The sequence below is a fragment of the Sturnus vulgaris genome, chromosome 1 (assembly GCF_052056855.1).
Source record: "Sturnus vulgaris isolate bStuVul1 chromosome 1, bStuVul1.hap1, whole genome shotgun sequence".
Lineage (NCBI taxonomy): Eukaryota > Metazoa > Chordata > Aves > Passeriformes > Sturnidae > Sturnus > Sturnus vulgaris.
In genome coordinates, this window is record NC_142243.1 from 31,584,383 (window position 1) to 31,608,189 (window position 23,807).

Consider the following 23,807-nt stretch of genomic DNA (forward strand, 5'->3'; position numbering starts at 1 on the left):
AATAAAATTTATCTAAATCCATCCTGAGGTTTTGATGTAAGTCAACATCATTTGCACTCAAATTGTCTTATATGAGATGAAAATCAGAAACTCTAAAAATGGCCCAGAACTCAGCACTCTCAGATTAAAGAGAAAAAGTTTGATGAGTTTCTTCCATTGTTTTTTAATCTCAAGAGCTTTATTTGCTTAAAAAAAAAAAAGATTAATTTGCACAGTGAAAAAAAAAGCTTTCCTAAGAGGATTCCATCCTCAATTCAACAAAATTTTGATGCTATTTCAGAAAAGCCCTTACGCAAAACGAGTGCTTTTCTGATTGCCTTTAGGCTTTTCCATCAGCTTTCTGTCACACCCTGACATCTCTGCCACTACACCAGCATCCACCTTCACCTGGCTCAAGCCTTCCCTGTGCTGAGCAGCCCCAGTGTCCTTCCTCATGAACAGGGGATTTCCAGGCACCACCAGCAACCCCTGGCAGCTGCTCCTCTAGGCTGATGTTCGTCCAAGAAATCCCAGAGACCTAAGTGCTCACTCAGGAAAGCAGCTGCATGTCCTCATGATCAACACTGGCACCTGCTAAGCAGCAGCTTTTCCATGATGTCCCATGGATTTAAGCCATCATTAAATAATATTGGACCCATTCCAGTTAAGAAGAAATACATTCACAACATCAGCAGGAGTCAAATGAATTATTTCCAAGTTTTCTTGTGACTGAGGTAGCTAGTTTTCTGTTACGCCAAAGCTAGAGTTGTAACCCAGAAAGCAATTATTTAATCATCAAAGCCCAACATCGTATGTATAATCCTTAATGGAGAAAGCGAGTCACTACAAATCGGTAGGATGCTGATGGAAGAGACATTGCAGGCAGGAGGGAATGTTGCTCCAAGGAGCTGTATCACTGCGTGCCCCCAGTAAGCTGTGTTAACTGCTCCAACACCTCTTCATGACAGATAATAACCCCACCAACCTGACTCATCCTGAGCATCTGTTAAAAGTGTCACTGTCACTCGAGTGCGAGCTCTGCTTCATGCTCCTCTCCCGATGAGGTGAAGTAGCTCAGCACAAACTGACAGCTCTCTCCTCTGCTGCAGCCTTCCTACCTCCTATTTTTCCATGTCCTACAGCAGGCTTGGGATATCTGCCACTCTCCCTAGAGGTGCTGGAAGGATATAGTCCCGTTCCTGGGGCATGGGGAAGCCCTTTCATATTTGCCAATGGAAAAGGGCATCGAAGTTTTGAACTGCTATTGGACTCAAATTCTCGAATGCTTTCAATAAGTCAGTCAAAGACATGAGAGGGATAGCAGGACACTTCAGATACACTTCTCAAGAAGTCACAAAAAGAGCATTCAGCTGCACCTTTTCCAGAGTCATCTTTCCCTGGAACAGCAGGTTCTGCCCTGAGGGCTTTGGTTAGCAGTAGTGCCCAGCTCAGGAACCCTGAGTGCAGCAGACCTGTGAAAAGCTCTAATAAACAGTACTGGGTGTGCAAAAAGGTAGGAACCAACTGGATTTTTAATCTATAGATATTAGTTCTTCCAGCTATCATAAACTTAAAGAAGAAACAAAATAGCAGCTGGAGGGAAGCACCTGCTGCTATTTGAGAGCCCCTGAGCTTTGAACTTTTAACTTCCTTGTTTCACCAGTTTAAATTAAGCAATTAGTAATGTGCTGACAATTTTTAATGTGCTTCCCAAGCAAATGTTACCCATGAGCCCGTGATAAGACTACAGCACAGAAAGGGCACTTCAAAGTTGACTCTGAAATTTGTTGTTGTCACATTTAAGAGATAAAAAGCCTTTTCTCTGCCACAGGGATGGGGAAAAATAAAGTATTTGAATCAAGTTAGCCAGCTGGGTACCTAAGAAAGACAAGTGCATGCAGAGTGCATTGACCACATGCTGTTCTTGCAGGGGGTTGATAGGGAACACGTGTAAAGACTTGATGGTGCTGGAAGGATCTGAAGACCCCACTAGCAAGGCTTCTTTGGCTGCACAGTTTGAACGTGTTTCAGCCCCTCTACTCCTGTGATCCCCACCACCACACCTGTGCAATCAGCTCTAGATTTCTCTCATGAAAGCAAAATTTACACATAATCTGCCTCCTGGAAATGTTCCTCTCAGCAGTTCTTCCCTTCCCTTGGGTCCTCCCTGAACCCCACTGTTCTGTGTTGGTTAACCCCCAGATAATTCTGCATGTGCTTAAGAGATGCCTGGGAATAGGAAACTTTCTCTGGCAGGAAAAGGGAGAGAAAAACAGAAGTAAAAACTCACTTTAAAATGTTGAGTTGGCTATTTTTTATGTCTGGGTGGTAAGTCCACCGAGACAGCATCAAACTGCATAGTTCTTAGGCAGTAGCTAGCACCAAAGCCTTGGCTCCATTCCCCTTAGACCTGGGAGCTTTGTGGAATAGAAGACTTTTCTCCCACGAGACTCCACTTCCCAGGAAGGTTTATTTCCCCACAGCTGAGATCTGAGACCACATGCCTGGAAGCAGAGAAGGAAGCCTTCCCCTTCATCTTAACCCTTTGTACCACACAAGCCACTAACCTACCAACACCTCTGACCTGCTGTGTTTGCCCCAGCTGCAGTTTGCACTTTCCAGGACAGTAGAAAGGCCCTGGGAACATTTAATGAACGTTTCAAGGGCAATGTGCTGTGCGTTTACAGATTTGAACGTCCTCACTATGTCACAGAAAGCAAAAGCTAAAAGAGGCCCCTATTGCAGCAAATGCTTTATCTTGGCATATCACAAACTCCACAGGGCCCATGCAGTCAAGATCAGACCCCTTCACTCACACTTTCCCACCTTGGATACCCATGCATGAGCAAAAGTCACTCAGCCTTCTGCCTGCATTGAATCTACTGGTTTATGTTAAAGCTGCCTTTGAATTAACGTGACATCTGCAAGTGCAAAACCTCAAGCTACTCTGAGGATTTAAAGAGGGCAAATCGGGCACAGCTATAATGGGAGTGAAAAATCCTAGCAGAAAGGACTTGAAATCCACAGATTGATGTCCTTTTTATAACTACTATTTTTGAAATGCAAACAAGCATTGAAGATAAAACCAGCATCACATGCAATCACAAACTAAAACTGGTCCAAAGCCACAAAAAAATACTTGCAGAGAAATGCAGAGTTACATTCCTGCATGGTTTTTTTTTCCTCTCCAGAGTGAAGGAGCCACCATTGCCTCTGCCGACCAGAGAGAGGCAATGAGTGAATGGCTTGTGCCTTCTCTGGACCTTCAGATCGAGGAAAGCTCCATGTGGCCTGGAGTGAAAGTGGCAGACACTTCTCTGCCCCATGCCTCCACCATTTGCTAGACACTGTGTTTCATGTTCCTGCCTTTGGGTTTATACCTTCTGACCTGGCAGATTTAACCCCAATGCCCTGGAAAGTTCGTGTTGCATCATTCCTGCAGGCACGGGGCCAGGACAAATTCATGGGGGGAAGCAGAAGATTTTCCAGAGGAAAACCCCTACAAGCAACTTCTTGGGAAGAAAGCCAGGCTCAGATTTACATTTGTGGTCTTAAGTTGGGAATCAAGGGAAACTCCAAGTGCTGTAAGAGCAGCATTTGCAGGGTGAGCATACTGCACTTCATGCTGTATATGGCAAAGGGCTTAACTGCTTAAAAACTTGTCTGCCTTTTTCCCCTGGCAAGACTCTACTGCCTACAATTAGAAAAATGTCTTTTCCTACAGCTCCAGACCATATGGCTGTGTTAGTATTACTGGGATTAAAGACTTCCAGCCATGGAATCCAGCACTGCAGGCAGCTCTGAGAGGAGAGTTTTGCCCTGGAGAGGGGAGATTTCTCTACTCAGCCTCAGAGCTGTGAACAAGATGGGCTGGCTATGCCATAGATTATTGATTCAGAGTGGGCCAAGCTTCTTGGGAAGCTGACAAAACTCCTCTCTCTGTATACAAGAGGAGCCTGACACCAGAAATGCAAAAAGAATTTGGCCTGCTTAGGGAAAATGGCATTTGTGTCTCACTCCTTTGATGCCACTATTCCCAAATTTTAGGCTAACTACAAAAATCTGGACTTTTTTGCAAAGCCTCTTTTCTTGTATTGCGATGAATTCTCACCAAGACACCTTGAAATCGCCTAGAAATATAAACTTCTGGCAAGAAGAAAAATCAAGCCACACAGCCTGAATACAGTCCAGTCAGCATTATGGAAAAAAATTGCTAATTATGTGAAACAGAAGTAGCTCAGCCTGGCAGTGCAGAGAGCCACAACTAATGAAGCACCAATGTTGCATCTCAGGTGATCAATCTCTGTAACTTTTTGAACCCTTTGTTCTACATTTAAATATTTTAATATTAATTTATTCTAATGCCATCTCAAGTGAATAATGAGTTATATCAGAATTGTGGTTTATAAAAAAACTTCCAACAACAGAAAAAGTCATATTCTTGTAGATCAGCCTGTCCTGGTTATTAAAACCCAGAACACCTATTTTAAGCAGGAAATCTGCCTATAATGGACTCCCAAGAGGGTGTTCAGCCAGCTACAAGAATTTAATGTTTACCTTGAAAGCAGCCATCAGTATAGGCTTAATGATATCTAAAAACATCCTTAAAACCCGTGGCTATAGTCTAAATAACTTCTATAGCCTAAAATAAATTCAGTCACAAATGCTCTCGTAAGAACAAGAGTGCAATAAATAACAATTATCATGCAGGCAAAGAGCAGCAAAAGTATAGACAAGGTAGGATATTCCTGAAGGTCTCTGCACAATTTTCTTACTTCAACAGTTCTTCCAAATTCTCCCCTTCTAAAATAGAGCAATAAGTGTTTCCGAGGGTTTCCACAGGAGTCAGTTCCAAAGCTAAAAAAAAAGAAAAAACCAAAAAGTCAACAAATCCTGAACTGGTTTTTTGCATTTTCTTAGTCAGTCAAAAAATGCCAACCAGGTCGCATTTGACCCCTGAGTGGTCAAAATTATGATTTTGTATTAGTTCATCAAAGCATAAGGAAAAAAATAGTATTTTCCTTTTTCAACCCATATCTTTTAACCTGTAAAAAAACTCCCTAGATTTAAGCAATTTCCCTTTCTACATAAGAGGGGGGAAAAACCCCCGTTTGTATACCTGCCTGAAATTGTCTCTCAAATCCACCCACCAATCTAAGAAAATTATTAACTCTCCCTTCAAAGTCTTCATCTTTGCCAATGTCAGCAATGTCTCCAGTCTTCACAGCAGTATTTGCTTGATCTTTATTCAGCATTTTATATGTTACAATTTTTTTTTCTATTTGTCTTCCCAACAGCAAGTAATGAGAAACAATTTTGAGAAGAAAGAGGGAGTGAGAGGAGGTAAGAAAAGGGGAAATCCACCTGAATTTGGTTGTCCTATGAGATAGCAAGCTCTATGCACTGGCTCCTTGTACAAGCACTTAGGGAACCTGCATTTAAATGTTTCTTAAAATGTCAATTCAGTACATGAAGTCCCCATTATTATTTTTTTTTCCAGTTTATGAGTTCCCATCGTCTTGGCATAAGTATTTCCAGCCCTGTGGCCAGACTGTTGATGCTGAGTCTACTAATCTCATCCATGAATCTGTGACAGCTCCTTCCAACATTTGGCAGAAAGAAGGAAATGCAGTCCAGGAAATCATATTCATTTATGAACTGCTGCCTCCTTCAGGGAAGAGTTATTTCTCTTTTCTCTTTCCATCGTGGCTGTGATGGAAGCCTGCACATAGTCCTGTTACACAAATCCCACATTTTGGATGAGGCCACAGGAAATGCTGGGTTGCCTTGTGGCTGTTGCTGCTGACTGTAGTGTGAGACTGCCAGGTTTCAACACAGCAACCACTCAGCTCCTTTAACATCAAAATAATAGAGGCAGGTTTCAAACACAAGAAATTCAGCCAAAGCACCATCCATGCATTAACTGTTCTGAAAAATGAGGCAATCCAGAAAATAGAACCAAGGTGCTAAGGGTTGAAGTCTGTCCCTCTTTTCCTGGATGCAGCTGAAGCAGCAACAACCCTAAGAAATCAGTATTCAGTACTGCAACCAGAACTACTCAACAGAACAGAATATCATAAATACCCAGTACATAGATGGCTGGGGTCTTACTGCTGCAACTCTGCTTCTACAAGGACCAAATGAATAATTAATAACCATTGCCTGTACCCCACCAGCGTGAAATTGCTCATTTAATTCTAATCAAAGTTAAGTCTTGGTTTTCTAAAAGCAGACTATTTATTAACTTTACTGCAAAACACTATTGTTCCAATGATCCAATGTTATTTGTAGTTCGTTTTTTTGTGACATCCTGAAAGGGTTTGCTCTTTTCATTGCTTGCCTCACAGAGGTGAATTACACAGCAATAGCAAGTTGCAGGATGTCCAAACATACACTTGTCAGTCAGAAATCCAACAGCAACTTGCATCCTAGCAGTGCATCCACCTAAGGCTGCAAGGACAGTATGTCAGCAGAAGCTATAGGGGAATATACACGAGACCAGAAATCAAGATGGGGATGTATAGCTCAGACATGGATTTCCTTCACACACCATGTTAGTTTTCACCTGCTCAGACACAGTCTTCCCTTTTGCTTTATGTTCCTTAATCCTTCTGTAGAGGCAGAATTAACAACTATCACTCACAGCTGGACCCTTCTCACCTCCCTGACTCTCCCCCAGGGTCCCTGGCTGTAACCAGCCATTCTCCACCACCAGCCAAACAAGGCTAGATGCAACTCTCCAGAATCCCTCAAAGAAACAAAAACTCAGCCAGAAGAAAGCAAAACATGCCACAAACCAGGAGGTTATTCCAGAAGAAGTCTCTATGGACATGCCTGGATAATTTTAATAGCTTTGTTGGCTTAAACAGAGCTCACAGTTTGGCAGTTATGAGTTCTGCCTTCCCAGAGGCAGCCCATAGAGACCTTGTCCTCATGTTTTCATTGCTTTTTTTTCTTTGATCCAAGGACTGAGGCATCTAGCTGATAAGAAAATTTAAATTCTAACAAACCTGTGAATTTAGTATTTCCTAACATGGGCCTTGAAGTATCTGTCCTGGGAATATGGCAATTTCTATTATATCACACTGACCGTCAGTAACATAGATGACCTAAAAATTAATCTACTCTTAATATTATCTCAACATAATAATGAGTCCTAGCACTAATCACACATCCTCATAGCTTATGACCTTTAAGATTTAAATTATTTGAAAGAATATAGAAAAAATGAAGGAAGTAGAAATATCTGTTTTCCCTGTTGAAATAATCTCCAAGTAATTTGTTATGTGGGGGGCAATTCACAACTTACATAAGAAAAAAAAATTGAGAAAAACTGGGCATTTTCCTGAAATAGCCCAACATCTAACCTTAAGAGTCTGTTACAATAACAAATTATGTCAGTGGAAAACACAGGGAGCAAATATGTTGCCATAGTCTGACCAAGGGCCCCATCCCCACCACAAAGCAGTGAAGCAGATTTTCTAAGGGCTGCAACCTTCCGCCTGCATTATCTCCAGGAAGGTGACATCCCAGCAGAGGACTGCAGGTGGGAAACTGCACACTGACTGTGAGAAGAGAACTTAGGGCAATAGTAGTGAAGTTTTAATGACTTGACCAAGACTGCTGAAAAGGAGAATGACTGTCTGTATGTGTTTGTATTCCACTGAAGGCATACAGTACATTATGTGGCACATTAGACTTAAAAGCTCCCAGTGTACGTAATGAATTATGCAGCAGTGTTTATTGTACAATTTTACTAATAAGCCATCCTAGATTTAAATAATAATAATTTTGCATACAAGGCATACAGTAAAAATAAATCATGCATTCCAAGTGCCTGGAGCAAAGCATACCTTCCCTAGGAGGAGGCTTACTGGGAGCAGCTGGCTGAAGGTTTCCAGCTATGCAGAAGAATGAGGGTAGAACAACATGCCCCTAGTTCCTCCTGCCATTTCAGCCATCCTAGAGCCAGCCTTGTGCTGGGAGCTCAGGACTGTAAATATTACAAGAGAGAAATTATGAGAGTAACTTAGGGGCTTGTAGCTGGCAGCTGCTGATCATTCTTTCTTGTACATCTACTGCTAAAGAGATAAGCAGAAGCTGACAAAACAAGTGAGAACGGTGAGATTGTCAAGTGACAGTATATTGATTTTGATTCCATTAATTGTGAAATCACTCAAGTATTCCCTCAAACCCATCAGGAAGGAAAATCAGAATTTTGCAGCACTATTCCATGTGCTTTAGGGTCTTAATGACTTTTGCATTAGTATAATGTAGCATTATAATTTGCTACAATTATGTAATTACAGCAACATTACAAAATATTATAATGCATAAAATTAGTATAATAACGTTGCATAATTATAATTTGCAATATAATACATGAACCAATTTGTATACTATGCAAAACTACATTATAATATTACATTCTGGCTTTTCCCATGCTCCAATTGCAAATTGCCACTTAAAGCATTCACTTAAATCCTTATCCACAGCTCCCTTGTGCTTTCCAGCCTACCTTAATTTCTTTTCTATCTTCATCACAGAGCTTCTGCCTAATCTGGCTTCCTCCCTGGCTTGTGTTCCACCACAATGTTTTTGCCTTGGCACATGTGGTATTCAAATCTGGTCCTGGTAGATTATAAACCATTCTGAATGAATGCAGAATTGTTCAAGAACATAATCACAAAGCTCCATAAAAATAAAGCTTCTCCAACACTCGGGGCCTGGCTTTGTCTTTTTCGCTAACTAGAAAATAATTATCTTTTGGAACTATTAGTGGAGCATAGAAACATCCTTTAGATTGAGTAATACACTGTAAATTAGCATATCTGCATACTGATTGTTGAGCATATCTGGAACCAATGGATCTGCCACAGTCTGCAGCAGTTGCCTTATAGCTCTATTAATCATGATAGCAATGGAGCCTTGGATCACCCAGGGACCTGCAGCCTCTTTGCCAGCTTTGCACACTCCTTGCCAATCTTTCAGAGGGAGAAATCTTTTCTTTTTTTCACTATTAACTTAGCAGCAATAAATAATTGTGCTTTGAAAATTTAAATCCAAATACATCATCTGTATTTCTAATGATGATGTATTTTGTCCGGGCTTTAGCTATCTTTAAAAATATGGTTATTTCATGTTCTCCCCTGAATTTGTGTAGGACTATCTATGTAAATAAGGAAGCAAATCCCAGAGGTAGCCAGAAACTTCTGTACCTTTTTTCATGGGTAGTCAAAGGAATTTACTTTTTTTATGAGAAATTTCACTATTTCTGGGAAATTATAATAAAACTCAAAGTTTTGGATACAAAAAATCAGGAATTTCCCACCACATGAATCTGGATTTGTAGCTTGAGTGGCTCAATCTTCTCTACAGCAGAAGCTGCCACCAGAATACACCTGTCATCAAACATGGACCAAGGGCTCCTCTGGTGCTTGAGCCAAAGAATTGGACAGAAGTTTTACCATCCAGCCACAAAACAACAAGCCAGCTACACTTCTAATAGCATTCACAATGTTTTGGAAGTTTTCAATTTTAATTTTAACATAGAAATATTATTTTACACAGAATTTTTAATTCTGCATATCTCCAATGTCTGTCTTTCCCCCACCTGCTCCAGTGGTGAAAATAAAGATTCTCCAAGGTGAAGATAAAGAAGGGAGCTCAGCTCCTCAGAGAGCCAAATAAAGCACCAACTCTGATTATAAGTCATTCAGCATTTGACCAAAGGGTATAGCTGAAATTACTAACTTTCAACTTATTTCTGTTTAGTCTAATTTATTTTCAATGGCTTTCTATTGGTCTTAATTAATACAGTCTGCTTGGCATTTTTGCAAAGTAAGTCTTTCTAGGTTTTTCCTCTCCTCCATCAATTATAGCTTATTCATTGGAAGAGAAAAGGACCAAAAAAACCACCCTTTTTAATTAATCCAGAAGGTATCGTTCAAGCCCCCATTACATGAATAAAGAGAGGGAAGAGAAGTTAATGTTCTATATAGTTCAGCCTAGATTTTTGTGGCTGGATCACACCTTTCAAGGGCAGCTTTTCCAGAAGCTGTGTTTCAGCAGATGATCAGAGCTGCCTTGCCTGTGTTCACCTGGGGAAGCACTGAGCTTGGCTCATCACCCGTGCTGATGGGATGCACCACCCTGCTTGCTGACCTCAAATATTTTAAAGATGCCAAATTATAAAACACCACCGGGACATCCCTCCTGTGACAAGCGAACATCCCTGAGGATACGCTTGGCTGAGTAACTTAATTCATCGGACGCTGGGGGGAAATTTTGGCCGCGGTGGTATGGTGATTATTAGGCAAAAGATATTGATATTGTTTATAAATACTGGTATTATTTACAAATACCGGTATTATTTACCATGTAATATTTGGATTGGCACCTGGCTAGCTCAGCCTGGCCGCCTGCCCTGCCGTGCCCCGAGCGCCCGCTGTTCCCGGTTCCCATTCCCGGGAGCGGCCGGGATGCCGCGGCCCGCGGGCTCCCCCTGCTGCCGCCGCTCCGGCTTCGGTGGCATAAAAATCACTTTTTGACCCTTTCTGGCCACAGCTCGCCCATGCACCAGCGCGAACAGTACAGGAGAGCACAAAGATGCAGCTTCGCAAGCATGGAGAAACGCTCTATAACTAGAAAAAAACAAGATTGGGAACTTGGATGGAGAACTAAGCTGACTTCAAAGTGCTTAAAATGAAAAAAAATAAAATAAACCCAAACTGTTTCTAGATTGAGGTATTAGAATACTCAAATCACTAACTGAAAAACAGCTTCTCTGTCAAATGCTGGCAGGCTTTGGCTACAGCAACACGGAGCAAAAACACCCAAGTCAGGCAACCTTCAAAGCACAATTAAACACACAAACATTCAGAAACCCACAGAAGAAATCAGTCTTTCAATAAACCCCACAGTTTTGACTATGAAAAATGAGAAAACGGGATTTTCTCCATACTACTTTGGCTGGTGGCAGAACCTTCCCTCTGAATCAGGAGCTGCCAGAATACACCTGTCATCGAGGACTTTTCTGGTGTTTGAGGCAAACAACCAGGCATGGGTGATGCTTTCCAGCCAGAAAAGTATTCCAAATTGAGGCGTAAGACAGGTACTTCAAGAAATAGCTTCCCAAACCAATAATTGAAAGACTACTCCTCTGAGTATAATGTTCTTTGGCTAGGACACCCTGCATCAGGGCTAGGAAAAGACAGAAAAAGGCTGGAACCCCAGGTATGGCGAGACTGGGAAGCAGCTGCCACAGAAAGCCAATGGGCTGATGGATGGGTTCTCTTATCTGGATGGGCAGGGTTAAAAGAGAGCCCACAGCCCCATGAGGAGTGGGGCTGGAAGGGCCCTGTCAGCTGATACAGGAAGGATTTAATATAAAACTTGCTCTTCTTCATTTCCCTAAGGGTGCTTTACTGACTACCATTCTGGGGAAGCTGCAAATCAGCTTTGGGAATATTTTTCCTGCCATAATTACATGCAGCTGCATTTTTAGCTCCTCCGTTAATTACATATTACCTTCTTAAATCCCCTGAGAGCCTTTTAAACAGATCATTATAAGAACTTTTTTTCCATACTTTATTTTTTTCTTTAATTAGTTGTTATTCACACAAATTAGGCTACTACCAAATGAAAAAAACATTTTCATGAAACTCGCCACAGACAATCTAAAGCATCTTTCCAACATTATTTCTGTGCAACTGGGGCTGTGTTGTCTTTACTCCCAGTTGTTTTATCACCTGTCATCTGGGCACAAATCTGGCCTGATGCAACTATGCAGAATTACCACTTATATTTTACTGACACCTGAGACACTGCCCAGCCATCCTTGATAACACCATTGTGTGGCCATGAGAGTCTGCACCATGCCCATAAACTGCTATAAAGCAAAGGTGTGAAATCAGCCATTTTTCCAGTCCCCTTCCCTGGAGCCAGTAGTTTCCTCTGATGTCAAAATACTTTTGTTGAAAAGATGTAGTGGTGTACACATATATATATTTCAGTACAATTATGGGTGGTTTGTGGGTGGGTTTCTGTAAAACAAAGACAGGTTCATGCTCAGTGTGTTCAGAACTGAGAGATATCCACTGCAAGAGGAGATGGGCAGATCAGTGTCACCTCATACCATTCTAGCAATTGAGGCTACTCCCATAAAGGCTCATAGAAAATCTTGGCTGTGGATTAGGATTTTATAAAGCTGCACTAAGGATCAGCAGTCCAGTTGCCCCACGAGTGAGGAGATGTTAAGAAGTTTTTGACCAAACCCTTCCTAACAGTACACTGAGTGTCACAGTTCAAAGGCAGGGCCAGCAGCTGGGGCTGTGACACCAAAGGGTGAGCCACAGCTGCTGCACCAGGTCTGGATCTGGGAGAAGAAGGGGAGAAGCCCTTGTGCAGCCCCAGCAGGGAGTCGGCATGCACTGGAGCCACTGCACAGCTGCATCCTGACCATCCCAGCTGGCCACCACTGCATGCAGCAGGGACCTGTGCAACATTGCTAAAGCTCCTGCCACCCTCAGCTGCATTCCAGAGAGCTGTCCCAGCCCACGATGTGTGATAGGAACTGGATCTATGGTCAGCAGATATTTGGCTTTGTGTTAGACTACGAGGGAACTGAAACTACTGAGAACCTGCAAAAATCCCAGTGCATGCTTTGCAGCTCTGCTTTCAGACCAAAAGAGACAGAATTGGACAAGACTAGCATTTTAACCAAGGGAATAATACATTCTATGCTTTTGCTTTCATATTTCTGTCTACCTCTAGTTCACCTCAGAGTATCTTTTTTGGTGAATTGATGTGTCAAATGTACTAATTTCTGCTCAGCAAGGGACACTAACTTTATAGAAAAGTCTAGAAACAAACTTAGCTTACACTGAAATGACTCAAAATCTCCCAATTAATCTCAAAGAGAGTTGAGGAGAGTTCTGACGTAAATTCTATTCTGATATATGGGAACTTAACATGGGAGAAGTGGGTCGTGGAAGAGTCAGACAGCTCCTGACTAAGCTCAAATTAAAAAGGAAAGTACACAGAAGGTAGAAATAGACACAGGATGCCCAGGAGGAATACAGAAATTTTGCTTGCATTCACAAGAGCGAAGCTGTGAAGGCCAAAGGTCAGTGAGGTTAGAATTTGTAACAGCAAAGGTCAGCAAGAGGGACTTCTGCAAGCACACTGGCAGCAACAAGGAATCTAAGGAAGACACAGCCCTGCTGTGTAGGGGCCAGGGAGCCTGGTGACAAATACAGAGTAGGCTGGAGTATCCCTTAGATCATACCAGAAAGAGCTGCCATCTGCTCTCCCCTTTCCCTGATCCCACTAACCTACTCTGTGAGAACATTTCAGGGAAGGGTGAGACAGACATCGGTAAAAACAGCACAAGCAGTGAACTTACCACTGGGGCATGGCCCCACAGCCCCTGGGCAGGAAGAGCAACAGGTCCCATCCCACGACATCAGACAAAGGCAAGGCTACAACCCAGATCCAAGATCAAGCCAGGAAATCCAAGTAATGATTTGTGATGAAACAGAACTGGAAAAATGTCATGCAGTTGCATCATAGCTCAGGAAAGAGCTCTTACCCTTGGGCCTGCACTTAAGAAATATCTTGGTCTCATGGTCATTGGTGTGTGGATGGAGGTCTCATGTGAGAGTGGTCAAAGTAATTGAAGCCCATAGTGCTCTAGGGCCCTGTTAGGAAGTTTGTTTTCACAGGTGAGGACTGGATATTGGAGCCAACTGGATAGGTGCAAGTTCACAGGACCAGATAGGATGCACCTGAAAGTCATGATGTTTTGGCTCCTCTCCACCATCTTTGAAAGGTCAATGATACTGAGGGAGATGACTGATGTTCAGAAAAAGCACATCACAGCTATCTCCATCCCAGGGAAATGCAGACCAAACAGCTTTGGTTTAGGTCTAGAGAAAGTTATGGAGAAAATCCTCCTGGAAATCTTTCCAGACACAAGAAAGTCACAAAAGTGACAGAAAGCAGCCAGCATAGATTTTTCAAAGGCAAGCATGTCAAAAATCTTTATAAGGCACAACATAAACCATTTGAAAGACTTTATCTATGTTTTATCTAGGCCAGTTTTCATAGACCATCCCAGATAATTTTAGTAGATATAAACACTAATAATCTGGATTATATGATACATATGTTACATACAGGTAACTGTATCAGTGTATCCCCTTTAAGATCTCTTGATGTTTTATTTTTGTTTAATGTAGTAAATAACTTCTGCCAGTTTCCTTTTTATTGACTCCACCTGAGCAGAACAGTAGGGAGTGAGGCACTGTTGGCTGGGGTCAAGTGGAAAGTTTGTGAGAAGAGTCAGTGCTGAGATCTTGGGTTTCACACAGTGTATGTGGCATCAGGATGATCTTTCATGCCAATACAGCCAGGCTCAAGGAGCCTCTCTTTCAATGAAACATACAAATCAACTTTTTTGCTAACTGAAGACAATAGATTGTCACACGAGTGCATTCAGTGGGACTGTCTTTGGAGTAACAGAGGGATCCACTGCCAAGCAAATGGAATGAGTCCAACTGGAACACCCTACAGTGCAGAATTCCTCTTTGTTGTGCACAACTTTGCATGAGGTCCTGATGTTTTTCCATAAATTTCACCGATGCATCCCAGACCCATAACTGAGGGAGATAAACAAAGCATTGGGTCAGTTAACTTGCTCTGCTGGAGCCAAAGCAGTTCCACATTAGACTTGTAGCAGCTTTAGTGGAGCCACTTGTTAAAAGAGGAGGAAAGGGATGTCTTTGTAAAGTGCATATATGGGCATTGAAATTGTATGGCCTCTCTGGTAAAGGAATGGGATCTTCATCGATTAAATGAAACATGATAAATTATGTTGATGTCTATACACTATTTTTCTTAATCATGGACTAGTATTTAATTCCTTAAGTGTGATTATATATATTCCTCCACAAGTCACATTGTTTTTCAAAATGTAAAGACTATCACTTTTTATGTAAACCTTCAATGTCCTCTAAGCCATAGCAAACAGGTTCTTCTGCATTAATCTTCTTTTATGTTCAGGTGATATTTCTATTAGATTCAGGTCATAAATGTGAAAGACAAACTATACCAAAGTGACAAATTATTTAAATATCAAAAGGAGAAAACAAAATGGATTGAAAAGAAAGTCTTACATAGGGTTTTAAATTGAGATCTTATTAAAGAAAAGTTTCCTTCATCTAGTACTCTGCAGAACAAAACTAATCAGGCTATATCTAAAACTGAACACACACACACACATACACACACACCATTTTATGCAAAGTTCAAATTTTTGAGCAAAGTTCAAGTGTGACTTGAGTGTTCAAGTGTGACTCAAGCGTTCAAGTGTGACTCGAGGCTCAGTGCTGTGACTGGACATCTGATTCCTAGTAGACTTTTGTGACTACTCATGTGAGCAGTTTTAGCACCAAAATATTCTCCCTGGGAAGTCTGTGGCCTTGTACCCCCTGGAGAACTATGCATGTCCTTAATATTATGGGACCACGGCTAAGGGACATTCCCTTTGGTTTCTGCTGTGATGTGGGGACAGCCTCTGTGCTGGCACCAGCACCAACAAAAATTGGAGGTCTCCATAGCCTGATTGGCTCTGGCTGGATGTCACTACTCCTGGGGACATCTGCCAGCAAGAAGGAGGCATGATCCACCTGTGCCCCTCACAAAGGCCAGAACACACCTCACACATAGGCCTTTCTCTTGCCACTGTCTGGAGCAACCATGTGCTTCAGCTTCATGATTGTTTAAGACTAGAGTGGTTTAAAAAATGCCCTTGGGGTTTTTTTTAATGAGTCGTGGAAAAAATGAAATTGTGATGATGGATGTGCCAGAAGAGTCATGCTTATTGCACTGTACCATTCTTTCTTCTACTACTGTATGCTAATTCTTCAGTGGGTTTTACTGGGATCTGATGTAGGCTGTTGTTCTCTGATGTTTAGGGAAATTCCCAAATTAAAATTATTCCAGTACCAGTTTCATAATTCCTTGAAAAGTTTCATAAAATGCCATTCATGTCACTCCCTGAAACCATCCTTGCAATTGCAGAATATGTGGTTACAGTAGAAAGAGGAAATGGTTTGTTAAAATATGCATTTTTAAAAGATATACAAATTATTGTTACAGCTAATTTACAATAATGCAAATATTGTAAATAGTCTTGTTACATTGCATGTTTTATATATCGGTATACATGTAATTAATAAAAATAATATATGTATAATGTATTGGGTACTCATCTGTTGGCCTAACCTGCTTCTGAGGGAGGTGTGTTGGTTTCTGGGAGTCTGGGTCAAGAATGTTACCAAGAAGTTGTCAAGCCTGATCAAACCCACAGGTTGTTACCCACTATTAATGCTTCACATGGAAGCTGATACAGATGGCAGCAACTCTCCTTCTAAGACTGGCTGAGAAAATTGGGGTGTTCAGCCTGGAGAAAAGAAGTTTGCATGGAGACCTCACAGCAGCTTTCCAGCATCTGAAGGGGGCCTCCAGGGAAGCTGGAGAGACTCTTGATCAGGAACTGTAGTGACAGGACAACGAATAATGGGTGCAAGTTGAAAGAAGATAAATTCAGGCTAAATATCAGGATAAATTTTTCTTGTGTGAGAATGGTGAGGCATCAGGACAGCTTGCCCAGAGAAGTTGTGGATGCCCCAACCCTGCCAGTGTTCAAAGTCAGGTTGGATAAAGCTGTGAAAAATCTGGTCTGGTGAGAGGTGTCCCTGCCCATGACAGTGGGGATTGGGACTAGATGATCTATAAAGTCCATTTTAACCATTTAATGCTCTTTGACTTTATGATACAGTAAGATCTCTGATTAGAAAATACTTGGAAAATACCTGGAGTGTTTGAAGTGGTAGTGGCCATTCTGCTTCTCTGCTGGTGTTGTGTTCCTGTCGTAGCAGAACTCAGCCAGGAGAAGGGCACCAGAAAAAGGTCATGCAATAAGCTCTGTGCAGACAGTGAAGACAAAGCACACACACAGTGCAGGTCAGGCATTGGAAAGAGCAGAGGGACAGGGTCACAACATCATGACTTTGCCACACATGGAAATACCCTTAGTACCAGCGCACACCAAGTCCAACATCTGCACGTGCTTCACATCCACACACTGGGTACCATTTTTGCTCTGATGCAGGCAGAGACTGTTCCTCTAACAAAGGCTGATCTGTCAAAATTATGTCTCAGGAGGGCAGTTCAAAAAGTCCTGTATTCATCAGACTAGAAAGTTTATCTCAATGTATTATGCCCCTGTTCAAAATAGAGGAAAAAGCACTTTAAAACAAATTTTTGTGACCAAATGTATTCAGACAATTAAAAAGGCATAAAACTTAGGACAGCACAAGTTCTTGGAAAGAAATCCAATTATGAGTAGGAGAGTCTTAGAGATGGATTAGTCTTGTCAAGTCAGTGTGTAACTGCAGCAATTAGGTATGTGAATAGATATTGAGCATTTTAAAAAACCCTTATAGAATAAGAGATCTTAACAAAAACAAAACACCAGGAAGAAACCGATTTTTTTTCCCTCTGGTTAACTTGTGGTTTTGTTTCACTACTGCTTTCTTCAACTAACTGCAGAACTCATCACCACGTAACTTGCTTTCATTTTCTTTTATGACCCTGTTTTTCCTTACCCCAAGTGAAACAGGATATCCATCTTTCAGAATTTTTGCCCTACCTTTTGCAATACCATTCATTTGCGTGGTAAGAGCAAAATCATTTAGCAAATCCCACTGTGGTTAAAGGAAATCTGCAGCTTTGTTCTTGCAATAGAATAAAGCTTTTGTTGAGCTACAAGATTGACTAATGTGGGACAGTTCCTACTTCCCCTTACTTTGATGTCATTTGTTTAAAAGATGAGCAGCAGAAATAATAACTGTATTTTAATGTTTATTTTTCTACTGTGCCTTCACTGACTTTTAATGGGAAGAGTTTTAAAGAGCACACAAACCTGTTGGAGGTGCCCCTTTGAATTCCCTGCCATCAGGCAGAAAACTCCAGTGCCAATCATGCAGAGAAAAGGATCTGTCTTCACCCTGTTATGGTGAATAGTGATTTTCCTTTTAAAACAAATGTATGACAATTAAGTGACTGTGCTGCATTGTCATTGGGAACAAAAATAAGCTAAAAATCATTACAAGAAATTGAAAAACAAACTGATTTTGTTAAGATTTTTTTAAAATTACATGTAACATACTATGACAAGAAGAGTATATATGTTCATTTCTTAATAATTTGCTCTCCAAAACTTTCATTTTACTTTGAAATGAAAGGAGTCACTAAATGATAACAACAGGGCCTATTTGTTCTAGGAAGATACATGATAGTGAGGCAGCAATCAGGGAAGTAAAGACTGACCCTGCAGAGTGAAAGTTGGATAACTATGACTTTCTAAGCTAAATTGTTCCTGCTTTTACAATTTTCAGTTTCCCAGCTTTTCAACTTCACTAGCTGGTTAACTTTTGGGCTCAAAGAAAAGATAAAAGATCTTAGCCAATAAATCAACATCTCTGTCCTTTCAGCATGAGACCTTGCAAAGCCTGGTCTCAGAGTTACCCAAGAAATCTTACACTAAATGGGGAAAATCTTGGCCAGCCTCTTCCATAGTGTTAAGGTAGGAAATGAAAGAAAGGAGGATGGATTTGAATGGAAATACGAGTCTTTTCATATACATTAAAAAGGAAATGAAAACCAATATTACTGCTGTTTTTAAAAAAGAGGTGCCAACTGTTATAAAAGAATTGTCTTTACTTGAAAAGGGATTTTGATCAAAGTGAAATCACCTGTGTATATGCCCTTTAGAAAGTATTTTGTAGAGATGCTCTCAAGGGTCATCCTCATCAAGACCATGTCTGTTCTCTCTGGTGAGTATTACACACCACTTAAAGGTGGGTTAGAAGTGTGTCAGCGGGCCTGTGTCATGCTGGCTTCTCCTGGGTTTTTACATCATGAGGTTGCCTTTATATGCAGGATATGAGCTGTTTTCTCTGGTGGATTCTCAACTCCTGCACAGTCCAGGATGAGTGCTGCTTAGGGAAGGGAACATCTGCTCAGCCCTCTCATTGTTCAACAGCCGATCCCTCTCTCACCTACTGTCATCTGTGTCTTTCTGGAAATTTTCCACACCTGAAATGCTGAAGAGATGCTAATCACGATAGAATTTCTACTACAGTCTTCAAAAACCTCAGAAGTATTAATTTATATGATGAAAATTATGGCATTAATATAATTCCCATGAAAAATTTAAAACGAGGTTTTCCTGGGACTTTACATAGACAGAACCAAAAAACACAAACATTTTTCATAAAATGTTTAATTCTTTTAATTCACTAAAGTTGCCTTATTTGTGGAATCAAATGTTTTATAGACAGCTTCAGCTACACAAATAAATAAATGGTAGAGGAATCAGGTTTTTTCTCTCTTCTGATACTGTCTCCATGCCTTCAGATATCACAATTTCTTCATAAAGATACTGAATACTGCAATGACTTCAGCTCTAGATATCGGGAAAATGAGAACCACTGCTGTTGTTTTAGCTTCTAAAGCCTGGCTATTATCAGTGGCCTACAGGGGCTCCATAGATAAGACACTGCCAGTGGTTCACCTTCTGTACTACAGAAGGTAACAAAAGGACCATGCCTAAATCCTTCCTTACTGATAATAATGTCAAGGAAAATCTTCCAAGAGGAAAAAAGTCTTTGAGGAAAAATGGGAATTAATGTGTCTTTGCAAGTTCACCAAACTAAGGTCTTTCATTTATTTTTCATTTTGAACCAAACATGTCTCTCAGTATTAGGCTTAGAGTTCAGTAAGGAGAAGGGTCATTTTGTCCTCCTTTAAGTCTTAAACCTTGAGGGCAGCTGCTGTACCCTTGATATGCAGCATATAAATGGTACCTAAATGATTATAAAATACTTCAGGGAAAATTATGTTTTAAAGTGCTTAAATGGCTAACCCTAAATAAGAAGAAAAAAATTATTTGAAAAAGTTTTTTTCAAGAGTGTTTCATTGTTTTTAAAAGGGTCAAGACAATTCTGCAGAAGCAAATCAACTTTTGGGGACATCTCTTCCAGTAAAGGTGGTTACAGCACCACAAAACTTTCCAAAGAAGTCCCCTCAGAGTTCATTCCAAATCCGCTTCTTCCTTTTCGCATGTAATTTCCAGCAGTGAATAAAGCCCTGAGGATAAATAAACTTTATTGTTTTTACATGTCCCCCATAGCCTCTCTCTGACTTGTGTCAATTGAGAGTCAGGCTGCTGACGCACCTCTCACCAGCTCTGCAGTAGAGTGGTGGCTCCCCTGCCCTCATTCTGCTTTCCCTCTCCACTTGGCAGAGGGACGAGTGTGGGATTTCACTTGTCTGCCAACTTTGTAACGAGAGATGTGTCCAGCTACTATTGGTTACTTTCAATTTGTAAGGGCTAAAATAACATTATTTGAAGCTTCAGACAAATACCAGGAAGGAAAAAATCTCTCTGCTGTTGATTTACTGGAACATACTATCATCAAGACTTGAAGGGAAGGAATTTGAAAGGAACAAATTGCATGGATTGCACAAGCCATTAATTTTACAATTTGGTGAACAAGCCCAATAACGCATGCCCTAATGTGAGAACGTAGGTAGCAAGCACCACAATTCACAGCCCTCACGTCTGTCTTAGACTGATCTTTGCATAACTTCCCAGACTAACCAGCTACTACACTTTCTCAAAAAGCAGCTGAATCCACCCCTTCTTCTCTCTCTGTTGTTTCCTAAATCATTTCCTTAAGAGAGCCAGAACACAGCTAGTCTAGTAAGAATTTTAGAGATTAAACTGAAGATCATTGCGATATATCAAGATTGGCTTCTAATATTACACAAACCCTAAGAAACACACAAAACCTATTTTCAAAATGTGAACTGCAGGTTGCATTTCCTACATACAGTATCATACTTCCTCAACATAGTGTATCAGCCAGGGTGTCTTGTTCAAGAGTCCTCATAAGATTTTTGTGGTTGTTGGAGCAGAAAGAAGAATAACAGGTTTATTAAACAGTGAATCTAATGTTGAACGACAAGGCAAGACTTTGCACAAAGACTAAGTGTCAGATGTGTACTTCTTGCTCATCAAAATCAGCAGCCAGAGAATCCCCAAGATGTTAAAGTAAATTTATAGAATAAAGACTCTTTCTAAAAACATGCCTGGCAGGTTTTGCAGCAATATTGTGCAAGATACAGAGTAGAAATAATTCATAAATACCTTAAGGTAAGGAAAATATTTCAACTACCTTGGTCAACCATGAGCTCTGCTATTAAATAGGATTCTGAAAATTTTCTTTATTGTTAGTATTTCCTAGGCAGTTATCAATCAGCAGTCAGAGAGGATCTCATTTAAGTTTGATAAAAATAATCCTTCCTGGCATAAGACTTCTGATTAAGTGCTAGAAAAGTAGTAGGAGTTCATGTTGCTATTTTTAAAACCTCCCTCTGCTGATCCAAAAACCCCACGCCATTCCTAAGAAATGCAAAATGTTCTATAAAGCTGATAAATGCATTTTTAAAAAAGTTTTCCTCCAAGCAGTTTTCCTCTGCCAAAAAAATGAGTAATTCCTGAAATGAAGTAACTGCTTTGTTATATAGCTTGTTTTTGCATTGTATCAGAGACCATTTTATGCTCCTTATAGTCCAGATGGTCCTAAAAGGTGCCCAGTATAACCATGGTTCTCTCAGGTCAGAAGATTTGCAGAGTCCAGTTGTGGGAATATCTCATGGCTGTCCTCCAGAAAATTCACCCACCTTCCCAGGAGACGTAGCATCAGCAAAACATTCTGGAGAAAATATGCATTTGGTGGGGAAAGGAAATTGAGCTGCTAAACAAGAGCCATTTGCCCAGCTCTGTAGCAGAGGAATAAGTTAAATCCATGAAGATAGCTGCTGGTCTTGGCAGCCCCTCTGCATGGCAGTCTTCCACAGACAGTTCAGTCTCCAGTGCATTCCCTACCCCTTCATTTTGCTCATGGAAGTCGATACAAAATACTGACTGCAAATCCCAACAAAGGGGAAGTTGTCCTGTGCTCCTCCATTCCCTGCCTGATGGAAAGACTACATAGAGTACATACATACAGAACTGACATTCTGTTCTAGCAGCACTTTTTTAAACACAGGATGTAGGGCAAGGGTCAGACCTTAACTGCAAAGAGTTTGATATTTTAGATAGCTGCATCCTGCTATACCTAAGCTTTCAAACTAATCATTGCAATACTGAGTTTAGGATAAGTGCTCAACTAACTCCAGAGATTTTTAGAGAAGTTTTGCACTTTCTTACTGAATCTCATTCTACCATGAACGTATTGCCATAAGAGAGCTACTTCATGCAATCCACAGATTTCTAGGGAAGTTTTGAACTTTCTACTGAATCTCATTCTACCATGAACATATTGCCAGAAGATGCTCAAGAGAGCTACTATATGCAATTACCTCACTCTTTACATTTACTGCCAAAATCCTGGTGGAACCCTTTTGTTACCACCTTCAATTTCCAGTAACTTCCATTCCCAGAGCCTCCAAGAAAAAGACTGGCAGGTTTTTACCCTTGCTAAGTAGAGGCTAAAGTCTGTCTGATCCTGTCATGACCAGCCCACAGATTAGGATGTGAACATGTCAGTTCTCAGCCCCCTCATTTCCCTGTAAAAAGTGCTGAACTCCCCTTTCAGAACAGGCAGTGTGCTTAAAGCTGACTAATATTGTATTCCATGTTGCAAATGTGCTTTATGATAATGTCATTATTTTTTACACAGTCAGCCCAAGAATGATCCTTGTAGTATTTTATCTCATAGTAATGGAATAGTTTGGCAACAATATCACTCACTAGATGTAGATGGGTTTTGGATTTTCTCCTTCTGAAGAGAGAAGACATTTTTCAGTCATCCGTTTTCTAAAAGCTGTGGAGTTTGATGGGCTTTTGCCAAAGAACTGGATGAGTCAGGCTTCCAACAGATAGTACAAGCAGATCTAGAAGAGAATTAAGCTGTTCCTGGGAAATAGCTCTGACTTCACAGCCTGACATGGCCAGTGTGGTCCGAGCAGAACAGGCGTTAGCACATGAATCACGGTGGAACAACAGGTAGCTCCTCACACACACAACGTGATGTCACTGTTACATCAATGCTTGGGGCAGTAAAAGAGAGAATGAAGGTAGAGTCAGAGTACAACTGGATTATTCAGCCCAGTTACAAGTTAAATCCAGAGTCCAGAGAGCAGCAACAAAGCTGGTGAAGGGTCTGGAGGACAAGTCTTAAGAGAAGTGACTGAGGGAGCTGGGGTTGTTTAGCCTGGAGAAAAAGAGGCTCGGGGGACACCTTATTGCTCTCTAAAGTCCCTGAAAGGAGGCTGTAGCCAGGTGAGGTCAGTCTCTTCTCCCAGGCAACCAGTGACAGGAGGAGAGGAAACAGTCTTAAACTGCACTAGGGGAGGTTGAGGTTGGACATCAGGAAGAATTTCTTCACTGAAAGACTGATTGGAGGTTGGAATGGACTGCTCAGGGAGGTGGTGGAGCCACTGTCCCTGGAGGTGTTTAAGGAAACAATGGATGTGGCACTCAGTGCCATGGTCTGGTTGGCACGGTGGTGTTTGGTCATAAGCTGGACTCAATGACCTCAGAGGTCTTGTCCAACCAAATTGATTCTGAGATTCACACACACATATTCCCCTGCTGTCTGAATTGCTCTTTAGGGCACAACCCAGAGAAATGCAGGAGGTCAGAGAGAAAGTTCAGAGCATCCACTGCCCCTGTAAACCTTAGGCAAACA

General features: G+C 41.1%; 1 protein-coding gene across 1 annotated transcript in view; it reads right to left on the reverse strand.

The window, feature by feature from the left end:
• LOC148225134 (uncharacterized) overlaps positions 1-23,807 on the reverse strand; it is an 82,820-nt gene that overhangs the window by 28,836 nt on the left and 30,177 nt on the right. The window contains exons 2-3 of the mRNA XM_088162935.1: positions 16,857-16,968; positions 4,755-4,836 (exon numbers count right to left, since the gene is read on the reverse strand). Coding sequence (XP_088019061.1) covers positions 4,755-4,836; positions 16,857-16,968 — 194 coding nt within the window. The remainder of the gene's footprint in view (positions 1-4,754; positions 4,837-16,856; positions 16,969-23,807) is intronic.